Source organism: Meleagris gallopavo, chromosome 7 (genome assembly GCF_000146605.3).
Source record: "Meleagris gallopavo isolate NT-WF06-2002-E0010 breed Aviagen turkey brand Nicholas breeding stock chromosome 7, Turkey_5.1, whole genome shotgun sequence".
Classification (NCBI taxonomy): Eukaryota; Metazoa; Chordata; class Aves; order Galliformes; family Phasianidae; genus Meleagris; species Meleagris gallopavo.
The window spans coordinates 28,529,446-28,545,751 of record NC_015017.2 but is presented as its reverse complement, the minus strand read 5'-3'; the positions used below and the strand labels follow the sequence as shown (position 1 = coordinate 28,545,751).

At 53.4% G+C, this 16,306-nt stretch overlaps 2 protein-coding genes across 2 annotated transcripts in view; one reads left to right on the top strand and one right to left on the bottom strand.

Moving 5' to 3' along the window:
* The window catches only part of GALNT5 (polypeptide N-acetylgalactosaminyltransferase 5), an 8,618-nt gene extending 8,393 nt beyond the window's left edge, over positions 1 to 225 (bottom strand). The window contains exon 1 of the mRNA XM_010714076.3: positions 217 to 225. Within this exon, the coding sequence (XP_010712378.1) occupies positions 217 to 225 (9 nt within the window). The remainder of the gene's footprint in view (positions 1 to 216) is intronic.
* A 5,151-nt stretch (positions 226 to 5,376) lies between these two features.
* ACVR1C (activin A receptor type 1C) lies at positions 5,377 to 15,908 on the top strand. Its single transcript, XM_010713959.3, has 8 exons — positions 5,377 to 5,655; positions 10,930 to 11,175; positions 12,925 to 13,155; positions 13,357 to 13,524; positions 14,227 to 14,383; positions 14,510 to 14,634; positions 14,912 to 15,042; positions 15,209 to 15,908. Exons 1-8 carry the CDS (start codon positions 5,502 to 5,504, stop codon positions 15,332 to 15,334), a joined length of 1,338 nt encoding a protein of 445 aa, XP_010712261.3. The 5' UTR covers positions 5,377 to 5,501; the 3' UTR covers positions 15,335 to 15,908.
* Positions 15,909 to 16,306: the final 398 nt, after the last annotated feature.

Genomic DNA, 16,306 nt, shown 5'->3' with positions numbered 1-16,306 from the left:
CGGCACTCCGAACGCTGTGCGCCGCCTGGCCGGGGTCAGCGTTGTTTCTCGGGAGGTTAAAGAGCTTAATGCATTTAATTATGATCAACGTGTATCCGCCAGAAATAGGTCAGGTGGGATTTACGGGGAATTGCCGGTCCGGCGCTGGTTCCAGCCCACGCTCCCCGGCTCTGATGTCTCTTAAGATCCTGAGCGGGGGGTTCTGACGGGCCGTACCCGCTGCATCTCGTCCTGCAGTGTGTTAGCATTCACTCGGTGTTCCCTTGGGGCTCGGAGGTAGTGCCGTGCCCCATCCCATCCCCACCAGCAGAGCCGTGTCCTGCTCTGCCCTCTCCCAAGCCAGCTGCTTCCCTCATAGCACTATGGGGTGTTCACTCTACTCGTACTTTCCTTTAAAAGCTAACCCTGGGTCTCAGGTGCAGGCTTACAGAACGACCTTTATCTTTAAGGTGCAGCAGCACAGCATGCAGTAGAACAGATCTGAGTTACTCTGTTAGGCTCTCTGCAGTTTGCTTTTCTCTCAGTGTCTCCACCGTGGCAGTTTCACGGTGTGATACCCAGATTGCTGCCACAGAGGTGGTTGCAGCCCCAGCTGATGGGAAGGGACAAAGCCTCTCGTGTCAAAGGACTTGCGTGATCCCTCCTGGGAAAGAGGAGTTGGCTTTATCGTTGTATTCAACCATCTTGCATGGCTTTTTCTCTTGGATTGCTGTGGGTTTGTTCTCTGTTCTTCCCACCCTGTTGGTTGTCTGCCTCTCCAGTGAGGCTGAGCGCTGCACTGGGCACTGCAGGGTCCTGAGGAGCTATCAGTGCATCTCAGTGCTTGGGAACGTTTGTAGGGTTAAGAGGAGAAGGGTTTTGCTGCAGACACGGTGAGCTGTCCCACTGTTCTGTGTGTTCTCATCCCTCAGGTGGACTTGCTTGAAACTGGGGCTTGTTCTCAGGTCTGTGCTGGGTTGGTGTTTGGGTTTATTGGCAGTTTAATCCTTTGCTCCACCACCTTTGCTACCCATCTCCTCTGCCTGCAGCGCGCTCAGTGCCGCAGTCCCTCCTGTGCTGCTCAGGGTGCTGGAGGGGCCGTGGAGTGAGGGGTGGGAGCTGCTCAGTGCTGCCCGGGGGCTCACCTGGCACCCAATGTCAGCACTGTTCCCATTTCTTGAGAGACTCCTCAGACACGCTGTGCATTTGGGAGAGGTGGATCCCCGCTCAGAACAGGTTGCAGCTGAAAACTGCCAAACAGGGATAAATGAATGAGAACAGCATAGAACTGGGCTCTTGCTATGCAATAAGTGCAATGTTAAAATCCAAACAACCAAACTTTAGCTCTTTGTCTTTCCCCTATTGCAAAACACGCAGCTGTTGATAAAAGCGGTTGTGGAGGTGCCCTGTGGCAGGTTCTGCAGTGCAGTTTGTTGTGGAGTGTGGAAATGCCTGTGGTGATGTACCAAAAGCAGAAAGCACCCCTACGTACCGTGGTGGCAAAGCAGTCGTACCCCTTTGCTGGAGGATTTAATGTGCTGCTCTGTGCCAAGGTATGGCTGCGCTGCTCTTCTCACGGCTGTGAGAGCTGATGCTCTTTTCCATTGCTTTTACAAAAGGAAAGCTTTAACAATAATAATAAAAGGTCTAATAATAAAGCAGTGAGAATGCCAAGTGCTTAACGCTCAATGAGTTGGGTTGTGTTGAGAGCCAGTCCTGGTGCTGTGAGCGCCGGGCGGTCTGTGGGGAGCGGTCAGATGAGCAGCTGGAGGTGGGATGTGGTGGGGCACAGCGTGGCGTGGGTTCAGGGCCTCAGCAGCCGCTGAGGATGGCTGTCCAGGGCTCAGTCTGACCTGGTGTGGATGGCTGTCCAGGACTCAGTCCGGACCCATCTGGACTCAGTACCACTGGGGGCTACAGAGCAGCGACGTGGAGGTGAGCAGGGGGCAGATAACAGGGCGAGCTGCTTGAGTAATAACTCCATCCCAGGTCAGAAATGCTTCCCCCCTCGCAGCTCTCTGCTGTCAGGCTCTGAGCTGCCCTTCGCTGTTCTGCCCTGCAGAGCAAAGTCCGACTGGAGCCTGAAGAGGCAGCAGCTCTGTGCTGGATGTGGCTCCTGAAGTGATCTTCTCCAGCACAAACGATCTTTGCACATTCTGTTTTTCTTACGCAAGTGGCATTTTACCTCTCTGTTGTTGGTTCATCTTCAGCTTTGCAGCAGCAAGAATAAGTGACACATATTGAAGAGTTGGATTGCAGATAACCTGAGCTGGATGCAGAACCCACACCTCAGTGCCTCCTCCATCAGCACGTATGTGGGCACTGTGGAATGAGGCGAAACAGAGATACTTTGGGTTTGCAAGCACTGATCTGAACTACTTTGCTCTTCTTATTGCAGTAGTTTCAAAACATCCATATCTTCATCTTCAAAGCCAGGTTTCCAAGGGCACCCGTTCTTCAGGGGGTGGGCTGGGGAGGAGTGTGGGGATCCAAGAGGGCTTTTCCAGCCTTTATAACTCTGTGATTCTGTGATGATTTATCCTAAGTGGTGGAGGTAAGACTTACACCCTGATCCCATTCATCTTCTCAATGTGAGCTACCATTTCTTTCTAAGACTCCGCAGAAGAGCCCAATTCTGAGCTGGTCTCACCCCCACCTGCTCCGTGCCTTTCAGGCTCTGTGCCCATTGCAACGTGCCACCGGTGCCGGCAGTGTTTCCCTGCTCCTCCTAATGGGGATGGGGCACTGGGCAGCACGGCCGCCTCTGGGCCGCCCCTGCCATGGCATAGCAGACGTGGGGCCCCCTGCCACATACAGCTGCACTGGCTGTAAGCTCTGCACGGCTGCTTGGAGAGGAGCAGGATGGGCTCGTGGTAAAGGTGAGAGCGGCTCTGCCTCACGGCAGCACGTTTCTTTGCACGTGGTCAACGTCTGCGCTCAGATTTCGTTTTGAGGCACTCTGCTGCCTGGTAGGCACAGTCAGGACCTGCTCACCGTTGTGGATAGTGGCAGATTATGACTTAATGGAGGATTACTGCCGTGCTAATCTGCATAGTGAGGAGTCTGCGCTAAATGCAGAGCTCGCAGGAGGCAGCAAGTCCCCTCCTCCTGCAGCCTCAGCCCATGCCACATATGGGTCAGTCTATGGCACATGTATCCTCTGTTCTTTCCGTTTAACTTCCAAACCTGCACTGCATATCTTTGCTTGCTGTCACTGTTCGCTGCAGTCCTTAAGCCGGTGTCGGAACTCGTGTTCTTCCATCTGTTGCAATTCCTATAGCAAGAACAGAAGAAAAAACATCCTTAACGATGCCGAAGCACCCATTCCACATGGTCTCTCTAGCTAGAAGTGGCTTTCCTTGTGAGTTTGGCACTGTGAACCCACCCGCTGCCCCTCCTGGCACTGCAGCCCCTCTGGGTAAGGTCAGCCCCAACTGCTCTGCAGGGCAGGGGCCGTGCAGCCCCGGGGCTCAGCCCATCCCTGTGTGGGGACGTGGGGCTGTGGGACGGCTGCGTGTGTGGGGCCAGAGGCTGCTGGATGCCAGGCATAGCTCTGCGAGGCCGCAGGATTTCGCTTGTCCTCTTTCTCCTAATTTCTCAACAAGAGAATGCAATGTGTTAAGGGAAATGTTGCCATGCTTGAGTAAATAACAGAGTTGTTCTTGTTACTGCATTAAGACTGCCTTGTTTTGAAATCTGGGAGTGTGTTTTCCTCCTGCCCCTTTGATCCTTTCCTTTTAAGCCCTTCTTGTCCCTCGTCCCTCCTCTTCTGCACACTGTGCAGTACTGCAGGCTGGCTGCAGGAGCACCGTGCAGCTGAGGGGCTGCTCAGTAGAGAAATGGGACAGGGTGGTGGCAGTGGGGACTGTCAGGGCCAGAGCAGAGCTGGAAGGAGCTGGTGGAGGGGCTCTGATGTGTTCTGCTGGGGTGGGGGTTCACCTGGAGGCTGGACACTCCACTTTCAGAAGCAGTGATATTGTGATGAGGCCGTACTGACAGCTTGTACCCATAAACTTTTTGTTCTGCGAGGTGTAATGGTCTTGAAGAAAGAACTCTGTGGTGAAGAGCCCTGGTTTCAGCTGCGGGCAGTGAATGGGATGGGTCAGTTTCAAGCAGAACGTCCAGAACTAATAGGAAAACTGGACCTGGGCTCCAAGAGAGCACTCTGAGCACAGCAGCAGGAAATGCCAACCTTCGTGCAGCGGTGCTTCGCTCTGCCTGCAGTGAGCTGGCTGTTGGACACATGTCAGCTCCAGCCCCCGGCTGTGAATAGGCTCCAGGTGGAAGGGTGAAGCCCTTCATTTGGGCAATAATTGATGGCCCCAGCTCGGCCAGAGCGGGCACACAGGGCTCCGGGGCGCCCTTCTCTCCCCCTGCGCTCATCTGAAACCACCACAGAGTGTCAGGGTATAGATAACACAGTTATCTACTGAGAATGGCATTGAAAGACCATTTCCTATTTTATTTTTAGCCTTGAGAAGGTGAGAGAAAGCAGCATAATGGCGTATCTGAATCACTGAATACCCTGCAGGAGCAGTTTGTTTTCATTTCCTCAAGTAATGCTTTTGTTTTGCAGCGTTAGTGACGAAGTGTTTTCCCTCCTGATGTCTCATTTCCCTGGATGTGCCGGGTCTCACCCCTGCCCACCCCAGGACCATGATGATGCATCTCAGAGCAGCTCACTGGGTGGCTGTGCTCTCCCTGCACAGAGCTGCAGCCCTGCCTGCCTGCGGGTGGGATAAACACGGGCATGTGGTGCCAGGGAAGTTTGTAGGGCCCGAGCTGAGGATAAACACCGTAAGCTGTTCCTTGTAGCACGGGATGAAGATTGCTGTAAAGACAACAAACTGTGTGGCAGAGACGGAAATCGGATTCGTGGTGATGTCTGCCAGAGCTCGCTCTGCCTCGGCTGCGTCCCTCCTCAGATGTGGGCTTTGGATGCAGTAGGTTACGCGGAGGGGTGGGCGCTCTCTGTGCTGTCGTCTTCCGCTGGCTGGGTGTGCTGTGCGATGTGTGTGATCAAGTGTGGTGGCACAGCCTGGTGGAGCTCCTGGCTTGGGCAGGTGGTGCCCGGCAGAGAGGACTGCAGTGCGTGCGGGGCTGCGCTGCCTTCCTGAGCGTGGCTCAGCGATGGAACGGTGCTCTTCTGGCCCTGGTGCCCATCAGAGATTTGAGTCACCTCGCGGTTTTGCTTTTTAGACGTCATCTTTAAGTAAAATAAATAGTGCTCTGCAGCCTGGCCGTGTTCCCAAAGCAACAGGATGGTGCAAGGATAATGCTTTTTTATTCTGTGCAGACCCCAGAGCAGAGTTCCGTCTTGCAGGTGCCGCTGACCCAGCGGAGGTGTGCAGAACGCATCCCACGGGTCCATGGTGGGGCAGGGCAGGTGGGCGGGGTGCTGCAGGAGCACCGCTCGCCCTGTCCTCACAGAACCGTGTGTTGCAGGGCTCCAGTGCGTGTGCCAGCTGTGCGAGCACACCAACTTCACCTGCCAGACGGAGGGAGCGTGCTGGGCCTCGGTCATGCTGACCAACGGCAAGGAGGAGGTGATCAAATCCTGCGTGTCCCTCCCGGAGCTCAACGCTCAGGTCTTCTGCCACAGCTCCAAGAACATCACCAAGACCGAGTGCTGCTACACCGACTTCTGCAACAACATCACCCTCCGCCTGCCCGTAGGTGCGTGCTGCGGCGCTGCAGTGCCTGCGCTGGCGTGGGCAGAGCGTGGCTGGGTGCTGCTCGGGGGGCTGGCAGCAGAACTGAAGCTGAGGGGGTGGTGTTTGTGGTTGTCGTTGTCGGGGGGGAGTCCTGGTGTCTCAGCAAGCAGGCAGGTTTGCCTTCAGCTTTTGGCCCATGCAGCACAGGGGAGCAGCCTGTGGACGGCCTTGCTCAGAGCTTGGTTGTGTTAGCAATGCCTGCCCAGCAGACACAAGGTGTGAATGAAATTCCTGCCTCCCAGGGATGGAGGAGCTGAGTGCACTGCACAGTGCTGGAGCCATTGCTGTGCAATGGAGTTGGTTTGGTCCTTTAAAAAATGTATGTTTGCACTGGTTTTAGATTTAATTATTGGCAAAATACTTCACCCTTCTCTCCCGGGTTTGTGTCTAATCCAAGCTTTACAGTAAGCTGTCAAATACTCAGCTTTATCAGATGACAGCTTTTGATGTACTTAGAGCAGTGAGAGATCTTACAGGTAAGAAAGATGTGGATTAATGTGTAATTTATAGTTACAGCTTCCACTCAAGCTGCTATCGTTAGCAGCACAGTGAAAGCACTCTGTTAATACTTGGCAGGATGAAATGCTCCTGTAACACCATTCGATATGTGAGCAATAGGCAGGTGACCACAGGGAAAGGGTGGGAGGAGAGCTGTGAATCTCATCCATGGGAACGAACCGTGCCTGCTGCTCATGGCTAAGGGTTGTTCAGGTGCACATCTTCCAGCTGACAGCAGAAGGGAGATGCCAGTGGTAGCTGAGCTCCAGAAATGCAGAAGCAAAGCGCCACACTTGTGTAGGCTGAGATGCTGGGGCCTGGGAGAAGCTGCTGCCTACAGCTGAGAATGGAGACATGTCTGTTCCCAATGTTTGGGCTGGGTTTGTGAAATCTCTGGTTTTGTATTTCAGCACCAGAGAAAATTAATTAATTTTTAGCCTGAGCCCTTTCCTCTGAACATTTAGGGGAACTCATGGTAGTCAGAAAGTGACAGTGCCTGCCCTGACAGCCCCTCTTCACACAGCCCTCGCTGTATCGCAGCACTGCAGGGCTGGAAGGGTTCTCTGGCACTTTCTGGTCCAACCCGCCCGAAGCAGCTCCCTACAGCAGCGGCACAGAGTGCACCCCGCTGGGCTTGGGTATCTGCAGAGGAGGAGCTGTGTGCCAACTGTGTTCAGGCTCCATCAGAGCAAAGCATTCCTCGGGCCACACCTGTGTGCTGTGTTCAGCTGCACAGTTCCCATTGCTGCTTTGCACGAGAGGAGGCTGCTCCTGTTCTGAGCTGAGCTTTTCACAGTGTGTGAAGACAAACCTTTCTGGGGGCAGATGCAGGCTTCCCATCTGCTTTTCATGCACTCGCTGCCATGATTTCGTTACCATACTTCTGCATTAGGGGACGATACGTTCCAAAGCGCAGAAGTAGTTTGCAGTGATGGGGGTTTTGTTGTTGCTCTGAATGTACCCCAGGTTTCTGCTATTTAAACCACAATAATGAGGGGCCCTTCCTCACAAAGTGGCAGAGCTTTGTGGGGCAGAATGAGTAGCCGTGGGGTTGACAAGAGGTGTGAGTTGGACTGACGGCTCTCCCTGCTGCTGCCCAGCCGGCATGGAGGCACTGGCAGCACCCATTGCTGCTCACACCTGCAGCATGGGAATGTGCAGCAGGGAGAGAAAAAGTGGGATAGAGCTGGATACACGTCCCTTGTGTATGTCCATGTTGGTGGAAAAGATGGCTTGTACTGGAAGACTAATTGCCAGGCAACGTTCTCTGCCTCTCTCCCTCTCTCTCCCTCTTTTCAATATTGCCTGTAGGTTTTGTATGAACATAGAGTCATAGAATCCTTAGAGTTGGAAGGGACCTCTGAAGGCCATCCAGTCCAACTCCCCTGCAATGCACAGGGACACCACGGCTCCATCAGGTTGCCCAGGGCCTGATCCAGCCGTGCCTTGAGTGTCTTCAGGGACGGGGCATCAACCACATCACTGGGCAACCTGTTCAGTGCCTCACCACCCTTACTGTAAAATACCTTTTCCTTATATCTAACCTAAATCTCCCTTCCTTGAGCTTGAAGCCATTTCCCCTTGTTCTATCACCGCAGACCCCGCTATAGGATCTGTCCTTTCTTTCTTGTCTCTCCCCTTTAGATACTGACAGGCTGCTCCCAGGTCATCCCGCAGCCTTCTTTTCTCCATCTACTCAGCCCCCCAGCTCTCAGCCTGTCCTCACAGGAGAGGTGTTCCATTCTGTGGATAATGACACTCCATTATATTTACCTGCTTGAAAGCACCTCAAGACACCAAAACCTTTATCTGTGCATTCCATTCACTTAAGTGTCAGTATTCAAGAAGTGGACACTGCTGTATGAGAGCTTTTACAAATTTCACATTATAAAATGTGAACCTTATAAAATTGGCATTAATTGTCTGTTACTGAGCAGGACGACAACGCTTCACTTTGCCTTCCCAGCACTAACTTGGTGAAGAACAGAGTTCGGAGGAAGCTGCAGATAGTGAGTGAAGAGGCTTTCCAGTAACTTCCCAGAATGCGCTGATGGCTAAGAGCAGGGAGGATGGAGAGTGGAGCACAAAAGGAGAGGCCGGGAGATATTTTGATATATTTTTCTCCCTTCTGCGCGGCCACTTCGGTTCCTCTGAGTGGATGAGTGCGGGAGCCGGTGCTGGAGCGCAGCGCTGACAGCGTGTGTTACTGCAGGTCGTGTTGTGCTGCAGCCACTTCATCCAGCTGGCCGCTTTCCGCTTTGTTTTCTGACGGAGGCGTTTCGGTCTGCGGCAGCCTGGCCATCAGGACGGGGTCAGGACCGGAAAAAGCGGGGGGCGGGAGGGGTGCTGCGCGCAGCTCTCGGTGCCCTCAGCCCGAACTCATTTGCTCCTCCGTCCGCGCAGCTCAGCGCTGTGCCCTGGGGATGCCCGCCCTGAGAAGCCCTGCAGGCGGTGCTGCAGCCTTCGTGGCCGCTCCGTGTGCGCTGCTGGCTGCACGCACCTCGCCTGTCCCAGATCCGCGTCCTCTGCGGGGATTTGTAAGAGCACAGGCAGCGGAAGGGGAGGTGGGGGCAGGGGCAGGGAAACAGCAATTTCGATAATGCTCTGTTTATCTCACAGCTGTATCCCCGATGGCTTTCCTTGAACCTCGGCACCCTTCGGCAGCCCTTTCCCAGCTGCTTTCCGGATGTCCTGAAAGCCTGCAGTCATGGAACTCTGCATTAAATGCAATGTATTTCCTTACAGCAATGGAAAGAATGGTTTTGGTTTTCTTTTTCCATCTCTGAAAAGTTTGGTAACTTAAATATGAATAGTTTTGTGCTTTCGGGAGTCTTAAGGTGGCATATCAAAAGCCAGGCAGGTGCTGTGTGAGAGAATGTCTTTTCCATGGGAGCAAAGAGAACCATCCTTCTTTTTTTCCTGCCTGAAAGCACTCCTGTTTACACCACTTGGAAGAGAGCTGCACCACATTGTGAAATTGCTGGAGGTTGCCAGATGTTCTATTTTTGTTTCATACATGACAACACATCTGCAGGGCCTATTCCTGATCAGTAAGTCAATAATAGATTAGAAATAAGAAATTGCAACATGTTTTGATTAATGGTGTTGATTTTAGTGCTTTAGGTATCCATGAGAGGTTTTCTTATTTCCCAAAGAGTTGAGCGTTGCACAATTCTGTAAACATTACCACACTCATTTGGTGATTTGGTCCTGAATTGCTGTTTGTTCGGCGCGTGCTGTGTGTTTTGCACTGGCACTGTTTGTCCCTCCCCGGGATGTGATTTTGGAGCAGCCCCACGGGTGCCGGCTGTGAGCCCAGAGGTGGAGCTGTGGCTGCAGGAGCTGCGCTGTGGGGTCAGCGCTGGGAGGTGCAGCAGAAACCACAGCGCTGGTAATTCCCGAGTCTCCTATGCGTGCTCTGTGCAGGCCTGGCCAGGACCGGAGTGGCTGCCACCAGTGCTTTGCCTTCCCTACCAGTGCTAGGAGATGGCTGCTGCGGGCTCCAGCTGCTCCTCCCAGCAGGCTTCCCTGGGCGGGGGGCCTCTGTGTCCCCAAGGAGCTCAGTGCAGACCCAAGCTGTTCTGGGAACCCCATCCTCCAACCCCTCCCCTTCTGTGCCCCACCCTGAGCTCCCACCCTGCAGCAGCAGTCTCAGAGCAGACCTGTAAGTGTTGCTGAAGTCCATTTCATTCCAAAAGTGCTGCTTAGGTCGTGGAGTTGGTGTCTGTTTGCATCCCTGGTGCTGGATGTCAGCCTCGCGAGTGGATCTGTCTGAAACTTCTGTTTGCAGAGCGGTTTGAGCTGCACACTGCAAACAGACGCAGACCTGTTAACAACATGTTAAAACTCTGTTTTCTTTTTCCCTTGGTCAAAGCTGGGCAGAAGGAAGAAGGCAGCTCTGCACAGCTGATCACAGCCCGGCACCCCTGCATTGCCGAGGGCACATCTTGGCACTGTGCTCTGCTCTGGGAGAAACTGCGGCTGGTGTCACTGCACCTGGAGGAGCGTAACCTTCAGCTGGGCTGGGAAGCTCCACATCCTTCCTCCTCCTCCTCCTCCACAACACAGACCAGTGCTGGGGCTGTGCAGCACCCAGAGAGCCCCGCTGCCCCCAGAAGTGCTGTGTGCACACTGCTGAGTGCTCTCTGGAGGGAGAGAGGCTCTGGGTGTTCTGTAGCTGCTCCGGGGCCGACTTTGTGGGGTGTGAGGTGCACGGTTCCCCAGGCTTTGATAGTCTGTGGATCCGCCATAGGGTACTTGTGCTTCGGTGTTTTTTGATTCTGAGTGGCTGTTTGTTTGTTTGTTTGCTTATTTAGATTATTCACAACTCCTTAGGCCTTAGGAGTCTGTGTATGGATGTGCAATCCCTTAGTAATGTGTTCCTGCAGCCTCTTGCCGTGTGCTTTTCCCATATCATTTTAAAGCAGAAAGTGGTGTGGGACAGTCCATTCTCCTGACCCTTGTAAAACACAGCTTGTGAGCACAAGTTTTCCGAGTGTTCTGCCTTAGGAATCCTGTTAATGCCTCATTAGACCCAAGAGGTGTTAGGGAGGCAGCTTCTCCAAGGCCCTGCATTTGGCTGGGCTGGCGCCGAGAAATCCATGCACAAACCCGAAGGAGCAGGCGGGGCCCTGCTCCCCGTGGGCTGCGAGCCGTTGGGTCACGGCACAGCTCAGCCCCCAGCAGTCCCTCACTGACCATCTGTTTCTCCCACCTCTTCCCTCGTCTCTCCCTAAAGCCTCCGAGTCCCCCGGTCGTGCCGCCGTGGGTCCCGTGGTGCTGGCAGCGACAGTGGCCGTGCCCATCTGCGTCCTGTCCCTCGTGGCAGTGCTGGCTGCCTGCGGCTGCCAGGGCCGGCGCTGCGCCCGCGGCAGGACGAAGCCGCCCAACGTGGAGGAGCCGCTCTCCGAGTGCAACCTGGTCAGCGCGGGCAAGACGCTCAAGGACCTCATTTACGACATGACGACGTCTGGCTCCGGCTCTGGTATGTGGGCGTCTGTGTGAGCTGCATCTGCAGCCCGCCGGCGTCTGTCCTGCTTCTGGGCCATAGATGTGTGGTGCCCCATCCCTGCAGGTGCCCGAGGCCATAGATGGGGCCATGGGCAGCCTGAGCTGCTGCTGGGGGTTGGAACTAGAGGATCTTTATGGTCCCATCCAACCTAACCTTCCTCCAGTTCTTGAAGCATATAAACAGGAGGGGGAATGACTGTTTACATAGGTTGATAGGAGAAGGAGGAATGGTTTTAAACTGTGACAGGGAAGGTTTAGGTTGGATACTAGGAGGAAGTTTTTCACCCAGAGGGTGGTGAGGCACTGGAACAGGTTGTCCAAGGAGGCTGTGGATGCCCCATCCCTGCAGGCAGGTCAAGGCCAGGCTGGATGTGGCTCTGGGCAGCCTGGGCTGCTGGTTGGCGACCTGCACACAGCAGGGGGTTGGAACTGGATGAGCACTGTGGGCCTTTGCAACCCAGGCCGTCCTGTGATTCTGTGATTCTATGATTCTAAGCCATTCTATGGTTTTGTGACTAAAGTTGAAAAAGATCACTAAGATCATCTGGTCCCACTGCAAACCACCCCTTTAGGCCATTGGGGACATCAAAATCCCTGAACCATCTGATTTGGAAGGGAGCTCTGGGGTTCCCCAGTGCAGGTTCCTGAAGCAGGTTCCAAGTGCTGGCAGTGCTTGTGCAGAGTACCCTGAGTGTGGGCACTGTGAGTCCCGTGCTGAGCAAGTGAATGGAAGGCAGCAGGGCCTTGGTGGATGGTCTTGTCAGGTAGCCAAGCTCAATCCCTTGTTCTGGTACAGAAGTTAACGCAGCATGATTCAGATGTCTGCTGCCAGTGCTAACGGAGGCATTACTGCTGATGTGTTGTGGCTGGCCGCAGAGCTGGGTGAGTCAGAGAGGTGCTCCAGGATCTTCCCGAGGGCACCAGCATACCATTAATGCACACACTTCTATGGAGCAGAATCCCAACCTTTTGTAACGTATTCTCCTTCTTGTATCCTGCCTGCTCTGCTGTACTGAGAACGTGCTAAGCCAGCGAATCGCAAATCTCCAAGTTCCAGTTCATCACACTGTGGTACATCTAGTTTGTGTGGCCCGATTTGTTCTAACTAGGATATTTATTTATCTGAAAAAATACACATATTGTGCTTCATCTTATTAATAGGTGAGAAATATGTGAAGGGTGCTGAGTTTAATTAACCAGATTTTCCATGCCTGCCCAAGGCACAGCCCAGCGGGAAACCAGGAGCACGTGTAGAGCTCCGTATGCATGAAAATGACTCCCTGTTCAGAGGAGTGCACAGCAGAGACCAAGTGCAGGTCGGATGCTATTAATTCTGATGGCTTTTGCATTCCCAGCAGACACAGCCATAGGGGCAGAGCGTGGGTATGCGTGCTCCAAGCGAGAAAAATGTTATTGCTGTTGGTATTTCACAGCCCTGGGGATATGGCCCATCTCTGAGAGGTGAATGTGACACAGGGCAGCCTGGGCTGAGCCCGCTGCGTTCTCTGTGCAGGGCAGGGCGGTGTGGGCTGTGCTGGGTGCAGTGTGGCCTCGGCTGTCTGATGTCCAGCAGTGGGAGATGTGCATCAGATGGAAAGTAAAATTGAAAACTTGATCTGGGGAAGCGTTGTTGTCTGCCAACTCACTGGAAGACCTCTGACTTCGGCCTTGGAAAGCTGCTGGTGAAGTGTTTCACCGATGCTATGCTTTCTTTTTGAACCAGGCTTACCTCTGCTCGTACAGAGAACCATTGCGAGGACCATCGTTCTGCAGGAGATCGTAGGGAAGGGCCGCTTCGGAGAAGTGTGGCGTGGGAAGTGGTGCGGGGAGGACGTGGCTGTGAAAATCTTCTCCTCGAGAGACGAGCGGTCCTGGTTCCGGGAGGCAGAGATTTATCAGACGGTTATGCTGAGACATGAGAACATCCTGGGCTTTATTGCTGCTGATAACAAGGGTACGATGGCGTTTCCTGATTCCATTTCACAGCTGAGGGCTGGCTGGGAAGCAGACCATCACCGCACATTGCCTGGGGAGGGCTCTGGGTGCTCTGAGACCCCGTCTGGGCAGTCTGTGGGCTGGGGTGGGCGCTGGCCAAAGGGCAGGGAGGGCTCGTCCTTCTCTTAGGCAGCTGCATCTCCTTGCTTCCTCTTGACAGACAACGGGACCTGGACCCAGCTGTGGCTCGTCTCCGAGTACCACGAGCAGGGCTCCCTGTTTGATTACCTGAACAGGGGCACGGTGACGGCGGAGGGCATGGTGAGGCTGGCACTGTCCATCGCCAGCGGCCTGGCACACCTGCACATGGAGATCGTGGGCACGCAGGGTGAGCGCTCCTCCTCCTCCTCCTGATCCTATCTTCACCTGCATTAAGGGACTGCAGTGCTGCTGGCAGAAATGCTTAGCTGGCAGTAGAGCATTCTACATGCTGTTGCAGTGCAAGAAATGCTCTTAGCGTAAGTGTAGGTGATACAGTGCAAACGGAAGATAGGAAACAGTCAGCCCGACTGAGTTTGCAGTCCTCTCAGCTTTTAAAATGCAAATTTTCTGAACTTCAGCACTGTTTTTTTTTGGGAGTACAGCCCAAACAGACCCTTCCTTGCCAGTCAGACATGAAGATCTGCTCTATAATCAGACAAAGCTCTCTGCTGTTATGTGATGGCTCAGCAGAGCTGGTCAGGCTCTCCCAGGCACTCCTGGCATGCTCCAGTCATCATAAGTGAGTGTTTGTAGGAGCAGCCACTGGAGGGTGCACTGATGAGCAGTTCCCTACATGACTTCGGAGTGGAATTTAGCAGTTCTGTCCCTGAAATGCAAACATTTGAACAAAAACACCTTCAAGGTCTTGTTGCTGTTTTTTAATTGGATAGCATTAAGCAGAGCTTTACTTGGAATGGGATCGACTGTCATGTCTTTTACAAGGAAGAGCACCAAAGCTGATTGCAATCGCTTTTCTTTTGCTCACTCATTACATTACAATTCTCTTTGTGGCCATCGGAACAGCCAGCACTCTCCTTTCCATCAACAGGCAAACCGGCGATCGCTCACAGGGACCTGAAGTCCAAGAACATCCTGGTGAAGAGGAACGAGAGCTGTGCCATCGCAGACCTGGGGCTGGCAGTGAAGCACGACTCCGTGCTCAACACCATCGACATCCCCCAGAACCCGCGGGTGGGGACGAGGAGGTATGGGTGCAGCAGGATGGGACAGGGGGCAGCCAGCCCAGGGCAGGGGAATGGGGGGCTGTGAGGGCCCCTCCAAGCCAACCATTCTGCCGGGGCGTGATTCTGTGACCCGTGTCCCCTTTAAAGGTACATGGCTCCCGAGATACTGGATGACGCGATGAACACCAACATCTTTGAGTCCTTCAAGCGTGCGGACATCTACTCTCTTGGGCTGGTGTACTGGGAGATAGCACGGAGGTGTTGTGTTGGAGGTGAGCCGTCTGCCCTCGGCGTTTTGCAATCTGGATTGCTTTTATCCCAGATAAACACAGAGCAATTAAAGGAGCTGTGTCCCTGGCCCTGCACTCTCAATTATCTTGGCAGGATGTGAAGGTGGAAATAAATCTGTTGCTGAGGATTTGTTCTCCACCAGGAAATGAGATGGCCACAAAAGTTGCTCTGTTCCTTCTCCTTGCCCACGGAAACATCAGCCATGCTTTTATCCTGGGGCTGCTGTGCATCTTGTGACGTTCTGCTGCATCTCTCTAGGGATCACTGAGGAGTACCAGCTGCCTTACTACGACGTCGTGCCTTCTGATCCCTCGATAGAAGATATGAGAAGGGTGGTTTGTGAGCAGAAGCTCCGACCAAATATTCCAAACCAGTGGCAGAGCTGTGAGGTAAGAGCAGTTCTTTAGGAAGCCTCTCTGGATGCAGACAGAGTTGCTCAGTGAGCCATAGGGCGGTCGGTGTGGCTCCTAGCGAACGGCATGGCTGTTATGCTGCTGTCCCAGAGAGCTGTGTTTGATGCCCAGTGTTCTCCCCTGTCCCCACGACACTTTGCAGGCACTGCGGGTGATGGGCCGGATCATGCGGGAGTGCTGGTACGCCAATGGTGCGGCACGGCTCACTGCTCTGCGCATCAAGAAGACCATTTCACAGCTCTGTGTGCAGGAGGACTCCAAAACCTAACGGCTCCCAGCAGGAGGAGGGCACTGCGTTCTGCTGTTCGTTTGTTGACATGTGATATTATTTTTCTTTTTGGTCTACCTCATGAGACGCAGGTCGGTATTTAAGTGCCCAGAACAGAGTGCTGCCAGCTGGCTTCATAGCTGGCCGCTGGAAGGGCCTCATTTTGACCTGTAGCTCTCGCTGTGTACAGCAAGCTGCTGGTTGGGCTGCCTGAGGAAGATGGGACGCTAGGTGAATAGCAGGAAGGAGCTTTAAACACGTCGGTGTAAATGTACCTTCTGCTATTGTGCTTTCTGTCCTTGTCAAAGCCAATGTACCGCAAATCGCTGGGGCTGCTTGAAGCACGTCTGCAAGAGAAAGCACACGCTTCATCCTCAAACCCAGCAAAAGACCAAACCTCATCAAGCTTTTTGCTGCTTCGATGCAGGGATCTGAGAAGGGACTGTCAGTAAAATGCATTTTTAAATACTGTATTTGTCCTTACCTAAGCAAATAAGGTGAAAAAGGTTTTAAACTGAGACAGGGGAGGTTTAGGTTGGATATTAGAAGGAAGTTTTTCGCCCAGAGGGTGGTGAGGCACTGGAACAGGTTGCCCAAGGAGGCTGTGGATGCCCCATCCCTGCAGGCATTCAAGGCCAGGCTGGATGTGGCTCTGGGCAGCCTGGGCTGCTGGTTGGCGACCTGCACACAGCAGGGGGTTGGAACTGGATGAGCATTGTGGTCCTTTGCAACCCAGGCCATTCTATGATTCTATGAAAATTCCACTGAGCATAAATATTGTGAACAAAAGCCTGGTTTTTGTTGTTGTTGCTGTTTTTGTTGGTTTTGCTTTTTTTTTTAACTTTTATTTTCCTTGTCTCAGTTTCACACACAATATTATACTCAGGAGTGGAAGTTATTTTGTTCTTTTCATCCGAGCTGAGTGCATCGATCAAAGGCCGATTGATTTTTCACTAGGAAAGATAGTGCAGG